Source organism: Enhydra lutris, unplaced genomic scaffold (genome assembly GCF_002288905.1).
Source record: "Enhydra lutris kenyoni isolate GAN:26980312 unplaced genomic scaffold, ASM228890v2 scaffoldscaffold74, whole genome shotgun sequence".
NCBI classification, from domain to species: Eukaryota; Metazoa; Chordata; class Mammalia; order Carnivora; family Mustelidae; genus Enhydra; species Enhydra lutris.
In genome coordinates, this window is record NW_019154158.1 from 6,243,062 (window position 1) to 6,264,157 (window position 21,096).

At 49.9% G+C, this 21,096-nt stretch overlaps 1 protein-coding gene across 4 annotated transcripts; it reads right to left on the reverse strand.

Annotated features, from left to right (window-relative positions):
- Window positions 1–467: 467 nt before the first annotated feature.
- On the reverse strand, window positions 468–18,207 carry LOC111160195 (IKAROS family zinc finger 4). 4 transcript variants are annotated; one of them, XM_022523099.1, is made up of 8 exons: window positions 14,160–14,353; window positions 12,303–12,396; window positions 10,912–11,016; window positions 9,624–9,884; window positions 8,768–8,935; window positions 5,135–5,284; window positions 4,508–4,639; window positions 468–3,900 (listed from the first exon to the last, which is right to left on the reverse strand). In XM_022523099.1, the coding sequence occupies exons 1-8, from the start codon at window positions 14,244–14,246 to the stop codon at window positions 3,140–3,142; spliced, it is 1,758 nt and encodes a 585-aa protein (XP_022378807.1). In that variant the 5' UTR covers window positions 14,247–14,353; the 3' UTR covers window positions 468–3,139. The 4 variants fall into 4 exon arrangements, with proteins under 4 accessions (XP_022378807.1, XP_022378810.1, XP_022378808.1 ...); XM_022523102.1 differs by lacking the exons at window positions 12,303–12,396; window positions 14,160–14,353 and adding an exon at window positions 17,606–18,207; XM_022523100.1 differs by lacking the exon at window positions 12,303–12,396 and having other exon boundaries at window positions 14,290–14,382.
- Between the last annotated feature and the right edge of the window lie 2,889 nt (window positions 18,208–21,096).

The window sequence follows — 21,096 nt, forward strand, 5'->3', positions numbered from 1 at the left end:
GTACAATGTGCAGCAAGGAGATCCCCCTCCCTCCCAGCAGAAAATTACAGTAAAGTCTGCAAAAAACAACGAGAGGTTGTTAAATTACTCATGTTTATTTATAACAGACCTTCAGCCAGTACAGTACAAAACTTACAGTAGTATATCTCCGTTACACAAATATTTACTTACAATATATTACATATACAAAATGCTTTGCAATAAGTCTCAAAAGCTAGTTTAACTCCCCTTGAGAAAGGAGAAAAACTCTTTAAAAAAAGGGGGAGGGAGAACCAAAGGAAGAGGAGGGGAAGGTGAAAGGGTAAGGTCCAAGGGAGACACCAAGCATAGGCTACAAATGAAACCCTGGGAGAGAGAGAGGAGAGGTGGTATTGCACTTGCTTCTGTGTTTTATTTTTTTTCTTTTTGTTCTTCATAACTTCTGATTAAAAATATATATAATATATATATATTATGTACACAAGGAAAGAAGCTGCTGAAAGTATTACAAAATCCCATCCGCAGCTTGGACACAGACACAAAAAAACGAAGGTCTGGAAAAGTGTCTATTTAGAAATTTTCTTGTGTGGTGTTGGTCTTGAATATCAGTATAAAAGGAAAACACCTCTTTTCTCCATGTGGGTTTCAATTTTTTTTTTCTTTTTCTTTACTTTTTTTTATGCAAAAGGAGCTGGGAGAGAGCATGAGGATGTTTGAGGTTCCAGAGCTGGAAGGCTCTGGAAAGTAGGATTTTGTACCTAAGACCCTGGTTAAAGTGCAGTGATGGTCTGGAGAGAGACAGAGTGCCCTTCTCTCCCCTCCTTAGCACCTGGTCTTGCCCTTCCAGTCTCTGCTCTCATGGGCTCAGAGTATAGCCTCAGAGCATAGTCCTTCATGTTCCAGGAGGTTACAGGTGCCAGAGCTGACTGGGGGAGGGGATGGGGCACCCTAAGGCTCTGGTACCCCAGAAGGGACTAGTCCTTATGAGGTGTCACCAGATACACAGCAGACACAGAAGAGGTGGTAAGGGGTAGGTCTAACAGGAAGGGGCTCAATAACCAGAACAGTTGAGGAGAACCCTAGATATTAATCTCAGTTCTGCTGCCATCCTGAAAGAAGGAGCCAGTTCCCTGGGGTACTGTTGAGAAGCCTCTCCCCTTCTCTAGAGACTACTCTCCTTCCAGGTAGCCCCCCACCCCCATCCTCTGCCCTTGGCAGCGTCTGTTTATTGCTACATTGTCAAGAAGGAACCAACCCACAATGCCCCTCCTTGACAATCTGGTTCTCTTAGGGAGACTACATAATGGGGGAGAAAAGGAAGGGAGAAAAGGTTTTCTAGGGTCTCCCTTCCCATAGAGGGTAAGGTAGACTCTTCTTAGAGCCCTTAGGAGCCCCCATCCCAGGGTCTTTTCCTTAGCCAACCCTTCACCATCCCCCTAAATTATCCCTGATAGGGAGTGAGAAAAGTAGGAGGCAAAAGAGCCAATAAGGAAAGGACATATGGAAAGAAAGATGGAAGGGAAGAGAAAAGGAGAGAGAGAGAAGGACCAAGTGTTACAACTTGTGAGGTGCTGTGTTTGGTTTTTACTTTCTTTTTTTTTTTCTTTAAATATAGAAAAACAGCCTTTGGTTTGAATCTCAAGGAAGCAGAGAATGGGATAGCTGTGGCCTTGGGCAGAAAACGCTTGTAGAGAACTCCACTCACAGTGGAGCCGTATCTCCTCCTGCCCCCTTCTCACTAACTGGGTTACCCAAAAAGCCAGGGGTCTCTGCTGTAGCCAGGAGGAGCAAGGCCCCTCCTGCCCTACATCTGGGAACTGAGTGTAGAAGGGGGCAGTAGAGGATGACCCCCGGTTCAGTTGCGCCCATCCCATTCTTGCCAGGACAAGAATGGAATGAGGTGAGGGGCAAATGCCCTTCCTCGTCCTGGGATAATTTTTGGTTATATACTGACAATTAGAAGAGAGAAAAGAGACACCCTTTTCTCCCTGCCACTGATCCTAAGAACAGGGCCAAGAAGCCTGGGAATGAGGGTGAATCCTAGAGCGGGGAGAAGAAGAAGGCAGCATGACTGAGGGGTTGAGATACCCCCTTGTCATCAGGCAGCAACCCACTAGTTTCTCATAGGAGAGGGACGGCAGGAGCCCCTGAGAGCCTAGGAAGGTCACTAGAGTGAAGAAGATCAGAGGTGGAAGAGAAAGAGAAGAATTTTAACCCACCCCCTTCCCATGCCCTGGTTCCCAGTTAGGCACCTGTGGCTCCCAACATGTCAGAGATAGGATTGCAGACCTAGCCTTGGCCCCTGAGAATATAAAATTGGGGCATTCCAAGAAGAGAAAACCACCACTGAGTAGACTGGCAGGTTGAAGAGAGTAGCCGTGTTGGGGGTTGTTTGAGGAGAGAAGAGACAGATCACATCCCAGAGGGAGATTCCCAAATGTGGGCTTTGAGGAACTCATATTACTAGGGGAACGTCAAGAGGACCCTCAGCCCCACAGTGCCTGGGGAGAATTTCTTCAGCCCCTCCCACTTCCCAATGAGGAAATTCTTCATTTGTTGAAGCATAGTGCAAGCTGCCTAACAGGAGAGGGCACAAGAGGTATGGAGTACCAGGTGGGAGGGTCCCAGAGAGGAGATATAATACCACAGAGCTCAGGTAGGGCCAGAGGGAGCTATCAGCATCAAAAGGAAGGAATCAGATAATGCAAAAGGTGAGGACTTAACAGGAGAAGCTCAGAACTCTTAGGACTAAGAGGAGCTTCCTACCCCGAGGGCTGTTAGAGAAAGCTGCATCAAAGAAAGAAAAATTAGGCCTAAAGTGGGAGCGGTCTGTGGGCTGTGGCAGGTGACTGATCAAAATTAAGAGAAAAAGCCAAAAGAAAAATCCACAAATTGTATCAATAAATAACTCTGACTATGCTGGGATGAGAGAAGAGGAAGAGGAGAAACATAAGCAAAAAGGCCTGTTTCATCACAATGCTTAAGTCAGTCAGGGTAGAGAATAGGCGAGGAGGGGTCAGGGTCAGGGTCAAGTGTGAAGTCTGGTAGCCAGTGGAGGAGGCTACGGAGCCAAGCTCCTTAGGATGAAGTGGGGAAAGAGCTAGACTCCTGTAGGGAGGCAGTGGAGTGGTGGACTGAAGGGAGGGTGGTAGGTAGGTGGCTAGCCGACCTTGTGCTCCCCCCGGACAATATGGGAAGAGAATTCGTACCGGTCCTGGCTGTGGTAGCCGCAGATGTTACACTCGAAAGGGTCTCTGAAGCCATGGCAGCCCATGTGGATAGTGAACATGACATGGTCCAGAAAGAGGATTCGGCAGTGCTCGCACTTGAAGGCCTTCACGGGCTCACCGCTCTCGCCCACCACCCGGAGCACTTCCTTGGAGGGGCCCGGGGTGCCCCGCAGTAACCCTTCCTGCGGCTTGGGGTCCTCTTTGGCGTAGGCAGGACTGGGCCGGCCCACCACAATGGTGGGAGGTGGCTGGGGTGGGGGACCCTGAGGGAGGGATACCACCCCCCCAACACGATCTTCGTGGTTGCTCTCTGTATCTGTGGAGTCCTGGCAGCCATTGCTGGGGGATGCCCCAGGGTCAGTCAGGGGGCCTCGGGCCCGGTAGAGGAGGGGGCCTCCATCAGCCAGGTCCTCAGGTCCCTCACCTGCTTCTCGGGACCCTGGAAGCTCCAGCCGACCAGGGAGGGGCTGCATCTGGGTGTAGACAGAGCTGATGACGGGTGTGAGTTCCGAGATGCAGTTGGTAGGTGGAAGGCGGAGGGGACGCAGATGCTCTGCCCCCACAAAGGCCAGGGAACCTCCAAAGCCGGGCTCTAGGCCGTGATGTGCCACCAACTCCACATCCTTCTCGTAGCCACCCGAGTTCACATCGTAGGGGATGTCTGAGAGGCTGAAGCGCATCTGCTTTTCACCTGTGGAGGAGAGGATCTCAGCAGAGCTGGGTTTGGAGAATTCCTGAGTTTTCCCAGGATGACTTCTTTGTTTGCTTACCCTGGGGATGGCTGTAACATTATTTACCAGTCCTCATTCACTTCCCTCAAGGTCAGGACCTCTGTGGGGCCACTCCCCAACTCCAGCTATAATTGTAGGGAAGGACTCAGTTCCCACCCCCTGCTGATCTTTAACACTTCCTTCATTGCCCTTTATAAAGCTAGAGATCGAACCTCAAGGCCAGGTGGGTGGACCCCATACTCATACCTCCTCCCTCTGACTGTCAGGGCCATTGTCTCAGATCCCACAGGCAGAAGTCCTCGCTGTTCTCAAAACCTGGGAGAACCTGAGCTCCCTGACCGCCCTCCTCTTACAACCACCACAAGAGCCCTCAACACCCTCTCGAGGTACCTTCTTCCTTTTCATGCCCCTTCTGTTCTGGGGATGGATTCTGAGCACCAGAGCCTACCAGACCACTTTTTCCCTTCCATCAAATCTCCAGGCCCAGCTGGTTTGATGGCTACCAGAGCTCAGGTTTAGAGGAGCTGTGGCTTAAAGCTGATGTTTTCTCTCCAGCTGGACTCTTACCTACAAACTTCTGGGGGGTGGAGCGCTTGCGTTTGGTGAGGCTATTGGCCAGCCGATCAATGAAAGTTGGCCGCTCCGAGGATGAGTGCAGCATGGAGTCTGGCACCATCTCCAGGTCACGGATCTCGTCACCTAGAGGGAAGGAGGTGGGGACAAGTAGTAGCAGCTGAAGCGGAGCAGCACTGGCTCAGCAGCCTTTGCCTGGAGAGAATCAGCCAGTCGGTAGCCAAGGAAGGGCATCCCCGATACCTAGAAAACTGGGTTCCACTCACTTCCCCTTATCTAGAGCTCATCCTAGCAACATTTCAGGTAATTGGGAGGACAATTACAGATGCACCTGACCCTTGGTTTTATACTCCCTTGTGTTCTCTCTCTCCCCTTAGACTGAGGACATAGGTCAGAACATCCCTGACCCCTGGACCTTCCTGCAGCACCTACCACAGGGCTCTGCACCAACTGGAGAGCTCCCAGACCAAGGAGGGAACCGTCCTTTCTCCAAAGACCTCATCCCTTTGTCAGGGGTGGGGGGGGGCTGGAATCATCCTTGCCCTGCACGCCCTCTGCACACCCTCTGGCTCTGCCCTCCACTCACCCCTCCCCTCCCCCCAGGCCTGCTGACAGCCCCACCTGGTTGGCCCACCAGAGCTTGGGCTTCAGTGCTGAGACTCTGTAGGTAGTTGTGGCACCGCTCTTTGTGCTCCTCCAGGGTACTCTGCTGTTTGTAGCTCCGGCCACAGTAGTTACACTTGTAGGGCTTGCCCACTGTGGGAGAGGAGACTGTGGAGGAGATGGGAGAGACGCCACATTGGTCACGCCTCCCGGCGCCCCGGGTTCTACAAGGCCCTCTGGGAGTGAATGGACCCCAACATGAGGAGGAAGGGGTGTGGCTCGAGGGAATTCTGCTAGTCTTTCCTCCCCTACCTTCAGCGGCAAACATGGAAAGGGGGTCCAGTGTACAGCCCTGGGAAGAGAGAGGGGACCCGAGGCCTAAAGCTTGGGACTTCAGGGGCGTGGGGGGGTAGTAGGGCTCATGGCGGCCAAACTGCTGCTCACAGGAAGGAGGAGTCAGGGACTTGGTAGAGGATCATCCCTGGCAGACATGCTGGCCCCACCCTAGGGTCTCAGATTCTGGGGCCCAGACTGCGGTTTAACCTTTCCATGTGGCAGGCGGGTGCAAGTGCTGTTTATCAGACAAGGGGATTTTTTGCTTACGACCTATCTGCTTTGGTTTGGGGGAAATTGGTGGGCTGGGGTGACAGAAATGAGAGCCCTTAGATCTGGCAATGTGGGGAGGGGCAGTTTTCACTGACCTTTACTCCACCCCTAGCCTCGTTCTACTGCTTCTTTTTCTTTCTGTGTCTCTACACTGAGCTACCAAGAGAGCCCCAGAAAAACCATCACTGACAGAGAAATTCTGAGAAGAGAAGAAGAATAAGAGAGAGGGAAATAAAGGAGATGAGTAAAAGGAAGAGAATATCAACTTTGAGGGTCTTGTAAATTTTTTTAAAATAAAGAACAAGTTAGGAGCGGCAGGGTGGCTTAGTCGGTTAAGTGCTGCCTTCAGCTTGGGTCATGATCCAGAGGTCCTGGGATCGAGACCCCTGGCAGGCTCCCTGCTTGGCAGGGGGTCTGCTTCTCCCTCTCCCTCTGCCTGCCGCTCCGCCTGCTTATGCTCACGCTCTTTCTCTCTCTCAATCTCTGTCAAATAAATAAAACCTTTAGAAAAAAAAGAAAGAACAAGTTATAAAGATTTAGTTTCTGGGGTGCCTGGCTGGCTCAGTCAGAAGAGCAAGAGACTTTTTCTTTTTTTAAGATTTTATTTATTTAGGGGCGCCTGGGTGGCACAGTTGGTTAAGCATCTGCCTTCGGCTCTGGTCATGCATGATCTCAGGGTCCTGGGATGAGCCCCACGGCTGGCTCCTTGCTCAGTGGGGAGTCTGGTTCTCCCTCTCCCTCTGCTCCTCCCACAGAGCAGGGAGCCCTACAGGAAGCTGGATCCCAGGGACCCGGGATCATGACCTGAGCCGAAGGCAGATGCTTAACCGACTGAGCCACCCAGGCATCCCGAGTATGAGACTCTTGATCTCTCTCGATCTCAGGGTCTCAGAGCTACACGCTGGGTGTAGGGATTACTTAAAAAAGAAAAATATTTTTTTTTTGTTTCTCCCAAAGAAAAGAAGTTGGGAAAACTGAGATGGATATTTCCTTTAAAAACCACTTTTTTTTTTTTTTAAGATTTATTTATTTGAGAGAGAGTGAGTGGGGGAGAGGAAGAGGGGAAGCAGACTCCTCACTGAACATGAAGCCCAATGTGGGGCTCGATCTCACCCCCCTGAGATCATGACTTGAGCCAAAATCAAGAGTCAGATGCTCAACCAACTGAGACATGCAGGTGCCCCTAAAGACAACTTTTGAGAGGTAATATTTGTGAGAGGAGAGAGAAAAGTGAGAGAACAAGGTATTGTGTATTTTGTTTTACTATCTTGGGGCATCTGGGTGGCTCAGTTGGTTAGGCATCTACCTTTGGCTCGGGTCATGATCCCAGGGTCCTGGGATTGAGCCCCACATCATGCTCCTTGCTCAGCAGGGAGCATGCTTTTCCCTCCACCTGCTTTTCCCCCTGCTTATGTTCTCTCTCTGACAAATAAATAAAAAAATATCATTTTACATATATTGCTACTATTAAGCAGGGAGGCAGGAGGTGTCTCCAGGAGGCTGGTAATTACCTCCACCCTATATGCACACACCTAAACCAGGCCTTGATTCAATCTATCCATGCCATTTTGACCTTACTCTGTAAAACCTAGTCTTTGGGGGATGAGGTGAATGCCATGGTCCCTGTCCACCTAAGACTTTTGGGGAAATGGTTTAACATCTGGGAGAGGGACCCTTTTTTTTCTTATAGTGTGGGTTACATAGAAAGCATCTCATAGAGATGGAACCTAGTGGGATATCTGTATCTAATTCTATTCCTAATAATATCCTACAGAACAACATCCAAAATTTATCCTGGGGGCCTTGTTTTTGTTTCAGCAATTCTTGGGATCAAGCCATCCTTGTTCCAAACCAGTAGGGGAGGCCACCCCTTTTCTAAGGAACAGGAGTATGATTCTGTGGCACAGAACCTTAATGAGGTCCAGGAAGGCTGCAGAATAGCTCTGTGACTAGCAATTTTTTTTTCTTTCTCCCCCAGACCTTTAGTTTTCTTGTCAGCAAAGTGAGGATAATACCATGTACCTTGGAATTGTTATGAGGATCACACAAGGAGACAAGCGAAAAGCTTTATAGATCAAAAAGCCTGCTCCAAGGTGAGAGAACCTAGAACAAGGTAGGTGGCTGGGGAAAGCCTGCTGAGGTGATTACTCTATCCCTTGAAATCCTGGCCCAAGAGAGTTTAGGAAAAGAGAAAAGTAGCAAGGAAAGTTGCCAAGGACAGATCCTACTAATTTTTTCCCCTCTGCCCTTCCTCCTGTCTTTTCCCAATCTTGAGCTCTTCCTTCCCACCAGCTTGACTCCTGGTCTCTTCGCAAGGCCAAGCTTAAAACTTAGTAAGATACTTCAAAAATACTGTCTGCGCAGCTGATTCAGATAGATGTCAACTCCAAGAGTCTTGGCTGCGGCTATGAAAACTGGATAGTCCAGTCCCCTGGCACAGATCCAAACACTAACCTCTAGACACTCTGGCGACTTGCTCTTGCCTCTGGGAAGGGGACAACCTCTTGGGATGGGGAACAGAGGCTTTTCCTAGGCCTCCTTTCTTTCTCTGGAGTTTGGAGGCCCATGGATACTTTTAGGAACCAGTAAGAAGTAAAGGAGAAGACAGACAGTGGTGATCCAGGACCTCTGGTATCATGGAGGGAGGTGATGATGGGTGATGGGCGTGGGACCTCGAGCACATGGAAATGTGAGGAAGGGTGCTCAGAAGTGTGGGGGGGGTGGGTACAGATGGCTCTGGCAGTAGCATGAACTTTAAAAAACAAAGGGCGGGTGACTGTTAAGAGCCTAGAACATCACCCATGCTCCTTTTGCTCCAAGTCACAGAGTGTAGCAGATGTAAAATACCTCATCAAAGAGTCCCCCAAATTCCCCATGGGGCCCAGACGAGGGGTTAGAGAGGCAGGGCCCTATCTGCTCTGCGGGTGCTCTGGCCTCCTCAGTGACAGACACTGTAACTCCCTGAACACAAGAGAAGTCACTGAGCTCTATTTCCCTGGGGTACTGAGGTCCCACTCCTCCTTTCCCACCGAACAGATCACTGACCTGAGTGTGTACGGAGGTGGCCGGTGAGCGCGTCACGCCGGCGGCAAGCATAGTTACAGAAGGGACATTTGAAAGGCTTCTCCCCGGAGTGCAGCTTGATGTGGCGCAGCAGGTTCCCCTTCTGGGTGAAGGAGGCACCACACTGGTTGCAGTGGAACGGCCTTTCACCTGCAAGAGAAGCAACAGATCACTGAGGACTGGGGAGAGGAGTTTAGAAGGTTGAACCTCTTCTTGTACCCTCTGCCCCACCCTGCCTGAGGGCAGGTGCTCAGGAGGATTTCTGAGGGGCAGAGCTGAGGCACGCATACAAGATTCCTGTGTTCTAAAGCTCCCTCAGGAACAGTCTTACCCTGGGAAGGTGTGGAGAAGAGACTAATGGTAGGGCAAAGGGCACCAGGCCAAAAGCCCATGAACCCAAAACTGAGTCCTACAAGACCCACTGTGCCCCGGGAGCCTTCAAAGCCTCAGAAAGCTGAGACGAGGCTTTTGTTTTCCTTTTTTTGTTTTTGTTTATTTGTTTGTGTCTTTAAATCTCGACACCGGAGGGCCCAGATAATACCCTGGAGTCCTGTCCCTATTGGACTCTAGGACCCTTCTGGAGGCTACGCCATTATCTCCCTCACCTCCTGAGAGAAATATCAGCTTTTCTTTATAACGAACGACAGCTGATGAAAGCAACAGAGAAGTATGAGTGTTGAGGGAATCCAAATGGCATCGCTTCTTTTTTCCATCAGCTGGAAGGTGTGCTGGGAGAGACCCTTCCCTTTCTGAGGCTGCCCCACTGCAGACACGGTGTCCTATGCCTCTGCCTGTCCAGCCCGCGTGGGAGCTCCTCCGGACCCCCTGGCTTACTCACCCGTGTGGCTGCGCTTATGCACCATGAGCACATTGGGTCCAATACAGACCATGCCGCAGACGTCGCATTTGAGCTTGCCGTTGGGCAGCCGGATGCCCCCAGGGGAGTGAGGCTCTGGCCCACTTCCATCACAGTAGCCCAGGGGCTCTGACAACGAGTCTTCCACGATCACACTGTCATCCTTTTCTAGGAGCCGCTCATCTGGCCCCAGCAGTCTGCTTGACTCCTCATCGCTGTACATCTCCACCTTGATGGAGTTGGCTGGAGGGTGGGATGGTGTTTAGGACAGAAACAGGCAAAGGGGGGAACCTGCCCGCAAACCAGAATGGTCCTCCTGATGTCCAGCAGGCCCTCTCCCAGCCCTGAGACATACAGGCTTTAAAAGAGGCCAACACCCGAAGTCTCCCGGGTGGTGATATGGTGGTCCTGCTGGGACCTGCAATAACCTTTTCCTCCCGTCCCAGCGCCGAGGCAAATAGGCTCCAAGAGAAAAAAGTTGGGGCACATGGGAGGTCTTCTGTTCCACTGGGGAGAGGAGGAGGCTAAGGGGAGTCTTTTTCTCCATTCTCTTATCATTAAGAAAGATGTCGGGCTTGGCCCTGGGCAGGAAGCCAGCAAGTAACAGTGGCGGGAAAATGGTCTTAGGAAGACCAAAGAGATGGCAGGCTAAAGAGAGAGCAAAACTGGAAGACAGAGATGGCTCACATCAACTTCCCTCCCCATAAGATAGAACCCCTCCATTAAAATCTGGAGAGGGGGATGAAGGAGGGAGGAGCCACTGAAGAGAAAGCCTTGGCTCTAGCTCTGACCTACATTCCTGGCTATTCCAACCATTCAGAGAATGTCACAGATCTAGGGCCAGCAAGAAGAGGCAGTCATGGGGACCTATCCGGGCAGGAGAATGAGGCCCAGGAGCAGGAGGGGGTGGGTGATAAGGAGATCCCTCTCATCTCTGTTTCCTATCTGGCTCTACCTTGTGACCATTCCTATGTACTTGCTTCTCCAACTCCAGGATTTCTCTTTGGAGCCTTTGCCTTCATCCCAGCCAGGCCTCTTTTAATTCTACCCTAGTGTGGCAGCCACCGTTCACTCTCCTTTCAGAAGTCAGGAAGACCCTAGATGCTGAGGTCCGTACTTCTTGTAGATGTGTAGAGGCTCGAAGCAGAAAACCAGAGGGAGGCAGCAAAGGGGAAATGGCTGCCCATGGAGGGTGAGCTGAGGGCCAAACACAGATGGGCGGGGTGGGGGGCACCTAGTGCCAGGGCAGGGGCAGGGCAGTCGCACTTACCACTGAGTGAGCGGCTGGGAGAAGAGTGCTGGCTGTTGGGGGTGCTCACCGAGGGCCCCACTGGGGCCCCGAGGAACTCCTTCTCCAGAGATGAGTCCCCGCTACCTTGGAGGAGAGAACAAGAGGACAGGTGAAGCTGCGGCTGGAGCCTTTGACCGTCTGTCGCCTCACCTCTTCAAAATTGTACGAAGTTTCACAAACATTGATCTTGTAGCCACGTACAAGGCAGCGTTGTAAGCTTGGCGCCATACCTTGTGCCCTCGTCAGCCCCGGTGCCCGGTGCAGACTTCTGCGAGCTCAATGGCTGCGTCTTGCCCACCCTACCTTTATCTAGGCCTGAGGGGAAGAACATCACTGCCTGACGTCCACAGGAAGCAGGGCTGGGGCTGGGCGGGCCAGGGTGGAGAGGAAAATGGGGGCCTCAGGAGAGAGGCATTTCAGGACAGACGTTCTTCCCTACTGTTCCTTTCCGGAGCCCCCAACACCAGGTTCGGGATCTGCAGGAAGGGCAGCTGGAATGGTCCCTGAATCTAATGATAATAATAGTAATTATAATGACAGCCGCTAACATTTATTGAGTGCGTACTCTGTGCCAGGCATGGTTCTATTCACTTTATACGAATTCTCTCATTTCACCTTCACAACGACACCATGAAGCAGGTGCCAATACGAACTTAATGTTGCAGATGAGAAAACTGAGGCACCAAGGAGGCTGTGCTACTTGTCTAAGGTCACAGAGCTGGTAGAGGTGGAACCTGGACAGATCAGAAACTGTAAGCACCCATGTCCTGAGCCCATCTCCACAGCCAGTGGGGAGTCACTTGTCTTTTAGCAGAGGAGCGTTGGGCCTGTTCGACCTTCTGAAATCAGCGTGAATTTGACTACTCTAGAACGCCTCCTATCTGATATGATTCCAGTCACATATTTACGGCTTGCTGTTTCCTTGACAGTAAAATAATGAGTTTATTCTCACTATGTTCATTGTTAACGTGTTGACAAACCACTTTATAAAAATGAGTTTTAAGAGTTTCGTCTGTATCTTTAAAAAATTAGTTAACATACGTGGAGATATGAATCAAGTCTTTAAAAAAAAATCCCTCCTCCCCACAATCTTCTGCACAAATTTATAGGTGAAATAAAACACATATAGGTAAACACACACATAGACACAGACACATATCACAGATGTAGATACATATAAAAAGAACATACCTACAGGGGCAAACACACCCATAGCCTTCTACATTATCTGCTAACGTGAACATGCATGGATGTGAACACACAGCCTAAACATGGAAGAGAGAAAGAGAGAGAGACACGAGCCCTAAAAGTCATCCCTAAAGTCCACCTATTAGTACTTTTCCCAATTTCCCAGCTACGCACATACTTACTTTCACAAAATAAAGATTCCATTATAAAATGGTTGGAGTCTTGGGCCTGAGGCAAGAAATCCGGAACACACCCTCCTGAGGGATCCCTCTCCAGCTTTGGTCAGTGGGAAGAAAACAACCACTCAGGACTTTGGGACCATTTCCCATTCATATCCTCTTCTAAAAGTCCCACTTCCCCCATTCTTTCCCATCAGAGCCTGAGGAAATTTGTTCACTCGCTATAGAAAATGTCTTATAGCTTGAAACTGAGTTGTCCCAGCTGGAGGCCTATAGATGAGCCATGGTTATCTAGAAAAGTTGCCCCAATCAGAACCACACACCTGTCATGAAGTAAGCATCTCAGAGTTGAGGGTTGAGATGTGTAGACTCAGACCTAGTTTTAAAATACGTCCTTCAATTAAGTGGTAGGGTTTTCTGTAGTTAAAGGGGCTAAAAGGGGGTAACTTTTTGTTCCTTTTCAGACGTTAGTACTGACTTGCCCTAAATCACTTGATGGTAGTAATAGGGGAAGAACTGGGCTCTGGGCCCTGGTGCTGAGTCCCTGCCCCTAAAACAATGAATGAACTTGCTAGAAATCCATCTCTAGTCCCAGCCTACTAGGCTGAGACCGCCTCTTGGAGCCGGAGGCTTGATACATGAGGAAAATATGCTTAAAGGGATATTTAGGAGCATTAAGAGGAAAACATCCTTTGTGCTTTTGGTTATTAAGGCCTGGGAACAGGAGGAAGAGCAGGTGCCTCGAGAACCACACTAGTAGTTCGAGAGGCTCTTTGATGCCATTGCCCTCCCTAGGGAAAATAGGCTCAAGTCTGCTTTTATGGGGCTAATACATAAAAATGAATCTGTTTCAGGGGCCAGAAAGTCTTTATGGGGACCCAGGGATTTTGAGTTCTAGCCGGAGGGTAAAGGGGCTTAGAGACCGATTTAGGAAGTTCAGCAGTTCCTCTGTCAGTCCCAGAAACCCCAGGGAGGGAACTTCAAATGCCTGGGACTCCCAAGAAATCCCAGACTGTCAGAGCCAAGAATTAAGGCCACTCTCGGGTCTCAGAGAAATTTTCTTGGTCAAAGTCATCATAGATTGGCTGAACCCCCAGAGGGTAAAGCCAAATCATGAGGTTGACATCAGAGGAACAAGGAGGTGGGTCCAGGGCAGAAAAGCAGGAGGGAGAGAGAGGAAACAGGGCAATGTCCCACAAGCTAAATGTGTTTCATATGCTAAAGGAGACTAGCCCTCCACTCCTGCTGCCCTTCCTCAATCCCTTCAAAGAGTGGCTGCCTCCAGGGAACAGCCATGAGGTCCGAGAACCTCCACACTTCTCTGCTCTCATCCTAACTGCTTTCCCTTTCTTGACCATGGGCTCCGGGGTGGCAGGATGCTAACCTGCTAGCAGGGAACAGTGGGTCCAGGAGCGAAGAAAGACGCCCATCCCCAGCTCTATTGTGGGGAAGAGGCTGAGGCCCCTCAGATCTCTCTTCCAGGGTGAGGCGTCCGCTGCCAAGGCTCCTCTTTACCTTGATTCTATTACCCATTCCCACCCAGGCCTGTCTCGGCATTTCACCCCGGGCAGCTCTACATCTGTCCCCAAGGCCTAATCAAGATGTCACCACAAGCTCCCACTGTCCAAGTCGCAGTCTTTGCTTAGCAACACCAAACACCCTTCCCATCCTCCGCAAGTATAGGGAGGAACGCCCCCTCCCCCGCCACACACACACACACACACACACACACACACACACACACACACACAGCCCCCATCCTCTCCCTCTCCTCAGGCTTGGGAGTTGTTACTGAATTGGCTCCCTAGCCCCGGCAACCCCCCCTTCCCCCTCCACTAGCCACCTTCTGCCTGAACTTACATTATCCTTCCCTTGCCGGTGAGACCCTGGGGTGCGAACGCGGCCGCCGCCTTGGAAACGGCGAGGGAGTGCGGGTGGTGTGTGCATGTCTGCGTCTCGGTGGCAGGCAGGGGTGAGCCCAGCCACTCACCTTCCAGGAAGCGTGGATTCCTGGAAGTGAGGGGAACCGCCGTCATTTCGCAGGCAGCGGCACGGTGAGCAGGGGCCCACGGCTGCAGCCAGCAAGAAGAGCTCAGCCCAGGGTGTGTGTGTGTGTGTGCGTGAGAGAGAGAGAGAGAGAGAGAGAGAGTGTGTGTGTGTGTGTGTATGAGAGAGAGAGGGAGAGAGAGAGAGGGAGAGGGAGAGAGGGAGAGCGCAAGCGAGCGCACGCTTGGATGTGTTTGGGGAGGGGGCTGGAGAGAATGTATATGTGTGTCTGGTTGGGGGGGATGCTAGGCTACAGCATCCCTTTCCCAAGCCAGTAAGGGGTGGGGGTGGGGGGTGTGCACAGGGAGGGGGAGCCAGATGCCGTTGCCCTCATGCCCAGCAGACAAAGAGGAACTGCACAACAAATGCCTGAGAGAGGCAAGAGTGTGTGTGTGTGTGAGAGAGAGAGATGGATGGGCCCTCGAGGTGGGAGGGAGAAAGGGGGGCCCCCAGGGAAGGCCCAATCCTCTGCCAGCCGGGGAAGCCAAGGCCCCAGAGGTCATGGGGCCCAGGACATGGGGCAGCCTCAAGGCTCTCAAATCGGCAGAAAGCCCCTCCCCCACGAAACTCAGGCACTCAGATTCCCTCCTTTCCCTCCTCCTCCAGGAGAAAGGTCGATTTCCAGATCTGGGGATTGATAGCCCCCTCCTTCCCAGTGGCGAGAAGACCCAGCAGTCTGGTCTCAGGCTAGTGTTGCTCTGTGGCCCTGAGGCTTTTCAGATCCCGGCAAAATCCTGGTATAGTCTCCCCACCTCCGCAGCTCGCCTCCCTTCCAGTGCCCCTGGGGCCCAGCAGCCGACAGCCCTGGATGAATCCGCCTTCTATCAAGACAAGGCCTCTGCTCCCTTCCCTTCCAGAGGAGCTGCTCACTGACGTGCTGACCTACTTTGGAGACTAGATTTTCTGATTCCAAGAATTTGGGGGTGGGAGGGGCCGTGAAACTTTGGGCTGCCTACCCCTGGGTCCCTTTCTAAGGTTCCCTTAAACATTTCAGAGTCCCAGAAAACTTGGGACAAGCACTGCTCAGTCAATTAATTGCATGAGCTGGGTTTGAGCAACTCAGTTTCCCCTGAAAGATAGGGAATGGAGGTGGGGAGAGAATCTGTGTGGTAAGTTAATGGACTCTCAAGACCCCGGGAGGGAGGGACCTGCCCCTTTAGAAAGAGACAAGGGGAGAGAGGATGGATTTTCTGAACTGGGTTCTGTGAGGTGGGAAAGTCTCTTTGAAGAACAGGAGAGATACCCCCTTCATCGCGTGGCCAGGTGAGGAGACAGAAGAGCTGTGATGATCTTCAAGGGCCGTATTTTAAGAGGGGTGCACACAACAGGCTTTCCCACTGCTTGCATACTGGCCCAGGAGAGATGGGTCAGTGCTGGGCTCTCAGATGCCCCTCACGTGGACTGTCTCAGCCATGCCCAGCCCTGCAGGGGCTACTCTTCAGAACTAATGTTAGCCCTCCCTTGGCTTTCCCTTTTCCCATTCTCTAGGGTAGTTGCTGGCATCTAGAATTCTCAAAACACAGGTGAGGGGTTTCTGGCCTCCCCCTTCATTCCAAAAACCATCCTGTGTGGAGGCTTCCCTTACCTCGGAGATGTCAATCTGCTGAAAGCAGGGACAATTTGGTTTCATAGCACGTGAAGCAAACACCCTAAGAGGTTTTCCTCTAATCCACATTCTCCAGAGACAGAGCTGCTTGGGATATTTCCCCAGCCACGTTCTCAGTTTCTCATTTACCTAAGTTAGGAAAGGGACTGGTATTTATCTGTCTACCCGTTCCCCAGCAATAAAACAAGGTCTGGGGGGTGGCTGTTGCTCAGTAGTGATTTTCTGAGTAGGCTTAACTGAGCGGGACAGAGAAGGACTGGCTGATTCCTCAGAAGGGCCATGACTTTTGTTCCAATAGATCTTTTTCAGTTACCTTAGTCTACTTGATCCCTGTCACTCGGACCAGCATGTAGCAGATATCAAATGCCTTTACCCATTCCAACTCCTTCCCTCCTTAAATGAGAAAGGGGTCAGAGTCAGTGTCTTACCTTACATTACCCAGGTGTTCCCAATGACTCTGCTATGTGTGTCTGACCCATCTTGCTATCATCCTTTGAACATGCCCATAATTCTATTGGTCCCACTTCAGGGTAAAAAAAAAAAAAAAAAAAAAAAAGCTATAGGTCATTTCTACAGCGGTGCTTGGATCTCTGACGGGCATCCTCATCATGTCAAAACCTAATTCTGGCTTCCCTTACCTTTTATGATCATTTCTTGCCCTGACGTTCTAATGCTCCAAAAAATGACTCCTTCCGTCTTAGAGACAAGCTCTGTTTTCGGCCCTTCTCTGCACTGTCAGAGAGAGAGCCCGATAAAGGTCCTCATTTCTTTTCACCTTGTTAAACTCTGAGAAGACCCCAATTACTTTCCTATCTCTAAAAGCCATTCATACGAGCAGTGATCTCTTCTGCCTCAGTAAGAGTATCTGGCAGGTATATAAAGCCACACAGCATGTTAGGACCATGGGAAAGGACTGGGAGAAATAAGAGTTGGGCTCTATATCTTTTTTCAAAAGCTCTATGTTGTTGGCCCACTGGCTGAATTCAGCCCATAGACAAGTTTGGCTTGCTCTTTGGAACATTTTTGAAAATATTGAGTCCTTAGTCTAAAATGGAGACACTTCACATAAAATCTGGATTCCTGACTTCTCTTGAAAAATTGCAAGTTTTGGCCACACTGGATACACATTCTGGCACAACTGTGACTGGTGCACACCGAGGAGCTTTTGCTTCTTGAAGTAGGATATGTGTTCTGACAGTCCCCCGCATTCCCTCTCCTCGTTCACTCATTTACATACCCACCTGGCCCCTACAGGCCTTGGAGGTTTGAAACCCTGCCCCACTCTCCACCTGGCTGGGACAGAGTATCGTGATGGGCTGGTGACCTCAGAGTATAGGAGAAGGACCTACATCTTCCTTCTATCTCTTTGCTTTAAATCATTCCTCTCAGATTATGCCTCACAGTCCCCACTTGTATTTCCCTCTTGTTCCGTTCCCCTTCCCTTATCCCCCAAGAAGTCTGGGAAGAGAATCTCTATTTAGGGAATATAAAATGACCAAAATAGACTCATGCTACCAAGCACTACCAAGCGTGACTGGCAGCTCTGTGACCGGGGCACCTGAGGTCCTGTGCTAGGCTGGTTGGACTCCGCTCTGCTCCACAGGCGAGTGGCCGCTCCCAGCCCCTTACAAACACAGTGCACAAGAGGGCATACCAGACATATAGGAGCGGCCATTGCAGTCTTCTATGTCCATCTTAGAGTCTGCTGGAAGAGAAAATAGCTGTGATTAGAAGCCAGATCTGGGAAGGGAGGAGGTTTCTCTCTAACATTCTGGAATTAGCAAGTTTGCTCCAACCCTAGCCTAAAGAACAAAAACCTCCTACTTGGTCCTGATGAGAAAGACAGTGTACGCCGACTTACAAACTCCAACCTACAACTTCTGCAGGCTTCCCCAGCCTCTGCAGTGGAAACACTGTCTTACTCCAGAGTGGTCCCAGTTGTGTTGTTTGGAGAGTAGACCCTCCTCCTGTAGGTGGAGCTGACGCTGTGGGAAAGGAGACAGGTTACAGCCCAGCCTTCTGGAGGCAAAAAAACCAGCCCCACAGAAGCTCTATACCTTAAGAATAGGGTAGTAACAAGGGGAAGAAGCTGGATTCTGTCTCAAGGGATTCTTTTTTGGGGTGTGTACAGGAGGGAGGGGGACAGGAAAGTAGAAGATGGAGAGCAACCCACCTCAGGTTTAGCGAGGAGTCCTCCACTGAAGGTCTAATAAATTAAAACTTTAAGTGGCTTTTCCCCACCTTCTTGTCAATTACTTCGCTATGTTTATTTTTTTTTTTAAAGGGGGAAGAGTGAATTTAAAATGCAGGTTAGTCTATTTAAGAGAAGTGAGCAGTAATTGGCAGTAGAGTATTAAACAATTCAAGAACTGAGAACAATTAAAAGTGATAATTTGTTCCAATGAATTATCTCCTTAGGAGCCTGTGGGAGGAGGAAAAAAAAAATCTCTTTGGTGGAAATTTACATACCTCCAAAATTGATTTCACCAGTCATCTAATAAAAAATAAATAGTCCAGGGCAGATTTGGGGGCATGAGAGTGGGGCAAGGGAACAGCCTGAGCTGCCATCAGGATTCCTGGTCTCTTCAAAGATCTCTCTCAGGCAGATGGATGAAAATCTTTTGCTTGTAATACTATACTGTTAGAGGCAAGGGTGGAGGATTCTGGGGGATGCACAGGGGAAAAGTATCTATTATCCTCTTGCCCCTCTCCCCCAGGTCATTTGGGTGCTGAGAGACATCATACTCTTCTGAAAAGTCTCAAGAGAAAACCCGAAACATGGGGTTTCCTTCGCTTCACAAAGCAGCTGTGTCTTAGATCTCATTAGAGAATCCTCGTCTCACCCTGGGAAGCCCGGGTGTGGAAGAAAATATTATCTAAGTTTATTTTCAGCTCTTCTTTTCTTCACATCCTCCCTGGGATGGACTGAGTTTTGGGATCAGACTGCTAGAGCATGCCACAATAATGAGTAGTTCCTTGAAGGTTCCCTTAGGGGTAATGATTAGAAGACCCCAAATCCATAGTGATTAGCAAACCCATACCCTCTGGAACTAGCCATAGAACTTGTGGTGGGCAGAGATTCAAAGAATGAGGAAGGGCGGTCTGGTACTCATGGGGCCCCTTTCATTTCCGAATCATTAGCTCCATAATTGCCCTTTGGGATTTTTCAAAACTGCAAAGCTAAGATGCCACATGTGACTTCCCTTCCTTCCTCCCCATTCTCCATGCAGGAGAAGCAAGAATGAGCGAGATTTCCTCCATTTTCTCTTGGAGAAACTGAGGCTCTGAGAGGTTAAGTGAATTGTCTCTGGGCTCATGGCGAGACTGGAAGAAGAACACAGGTCTCCCACTGCTCTGAGCTGTGCTCTTCCCATTAAACCATCTTGCTTCCTTTCAAAAGTCATGGATCTTCTTGCTTTTCCCTGCTTCTAACATCAATTAAGGCATCTCTTCCTTTGGTGTGACCCCTGTGGGAGTGAGGTCTGTTACTTAAAAAGAAGAACAAGTTGAGCAGGCTCTAAGGGGAGAAATATGCTAATGTAATATAATGTGTGTGATGTGTGTGTGTGTCTGTGTGTCAGAGAGAGAGAACACAAACGAACCAGGGGCTAGATAAGCACTAGGTAGGCAAAACAGTTGAAGCAGAGCATTCAGCGAGCACTGGCTCAGGAAGTGCATCTCATTCTTGGACACCTGCCCAAATGGTCCCAAAACAATTTCCAGAAGGGTATGAAGGAGTTGTTTTCTGAGTTGGACTTTGTTCCTAGCAGTAAACTGAGCTCTTCTGCTTCTTAATTGCTCTTAACAGGTGCTCCATGACACATCTTGGGCAAAATCAGTGTTTGGCTGCCTCTAGCAGGTCCTCATGCCAAGTTGGTAACCCTGGAAGTGAGAGCGGACGGAGATTCTGCTGTTCCCAATCCTGGTATTCTGAGAGCCAGGAGCAAATCAGTAGACGTACTTCACTGTTTGTTCAAGTCTCCAGGCAGCACGTCCCTCCCAACCTTCCCACTCCCCGCCCCTCAAAGTACCTCCTCCCCTGCCTGGCCAGGCAGGCAGATCTTAGTGTCTCCTTAGAGGAACTGGGTCAAATTAGGCAAAGCCAATTGGAGACATACCGCGGTGGGGAGGAGGTATAAAAAGAGAGAAGTTAGACAGGTTTGGCTCAAAGATCTTGGAAAGAAATTGGCTTTATAGCAACCTAGACATCATTCAGCGATGGAGGTAGGCACATATGTACTGTAAATTCAGTTCAGCGAGCTGAATACAAAGCAACTAGAAATACCTAGTTTCCCAATTCAAAAGGAAGTGTCTCTGTGAGCAGGGAGGAAAGGTTGGTCATTGTAACCTCTGGAGACAAAGATTTTCTTCCCTGTTCTTTTGAATCCACTTGGCACTGTAACAAGAGTCCTCAAAAAAAAAAAAAAAAGAATCCTCTACGGCCCTGACTTTCTCCCATCAGCACAATATTGTGTCTGAACAGGAAAGGGCAGGAATGGACGTTCCTTCTAGACAGATGATTTCCCACCACACTTCCTGACAAGCAACATGTCACGAACAATCCAAGGTCTGACTTCTAAGGGCAGGTCACGCATCGGCTACCCCTGCCCCCAACTTCCTATCTCCACAAAAATATCCCTACCGCTTTCACTATTAGGTGACAAAAATGTCAGAAAGTCAAGTACTCTCTATGTAGTGGCTCTGAACGCCTAAAATAAGATGGACATCACAAGTATTTAAGTCTCTTCAAATCCTCTAAAGAATCCTGCTTGATCCAGTGACACTCCACAATTGGAATTTAAAATACACTCCATGTGCTCTAGTGGGTAGAAAGGTAGCAAGGAAGATCTTGTTGGGAAAGAGAGTGGAAGTGGAAAGAGCGGCAAGGATCTGTGCCATCCTTTTGGTTATTGTTCCCGAACTACAGCAGGGAGAAGCAGACATCTTTTCTCTAGTCTCCCTTAGGACCTGGGACCTGAAGTGGAGTGCAGTGATTATTAACAAGACAGAACTTTTCTACCTGCCTGGGAGTCAGCAGTTCAGGTACTACAAGTAAACCAAACCCACAGCATCATCCTCTCTTGTCTCTACCTTTGTGAACTGAATGAAATCAACATGAAAACGTACTGGAGTCTCTTGGCAGCC

Bases quoted from the DNA above. Each gene is read 5' to 3' on its own strand.
- LOC111160195 (XM_022523099.1), bottom strand. From the start codon at position 14,246: ATGCACACACCACCCGCACTCCCTCGCCGTTTCCAAGGCGGCGGCCGC. The intron at 9,885-10,911 runs GTAAGTGCGACT...CCCACCCTCCAG, and splicing joins TCCCAGCCGCTCACTCAGTG to CCAACTCCATCAAGGTGGAG. The intron at 5,285-8,767 runs GTCAGTGATCTG...TCTCCTCCACAG, and splicing joins CCACCTCCGTACACACTCAG to TCTCCTCTCCCACAGTGGGC.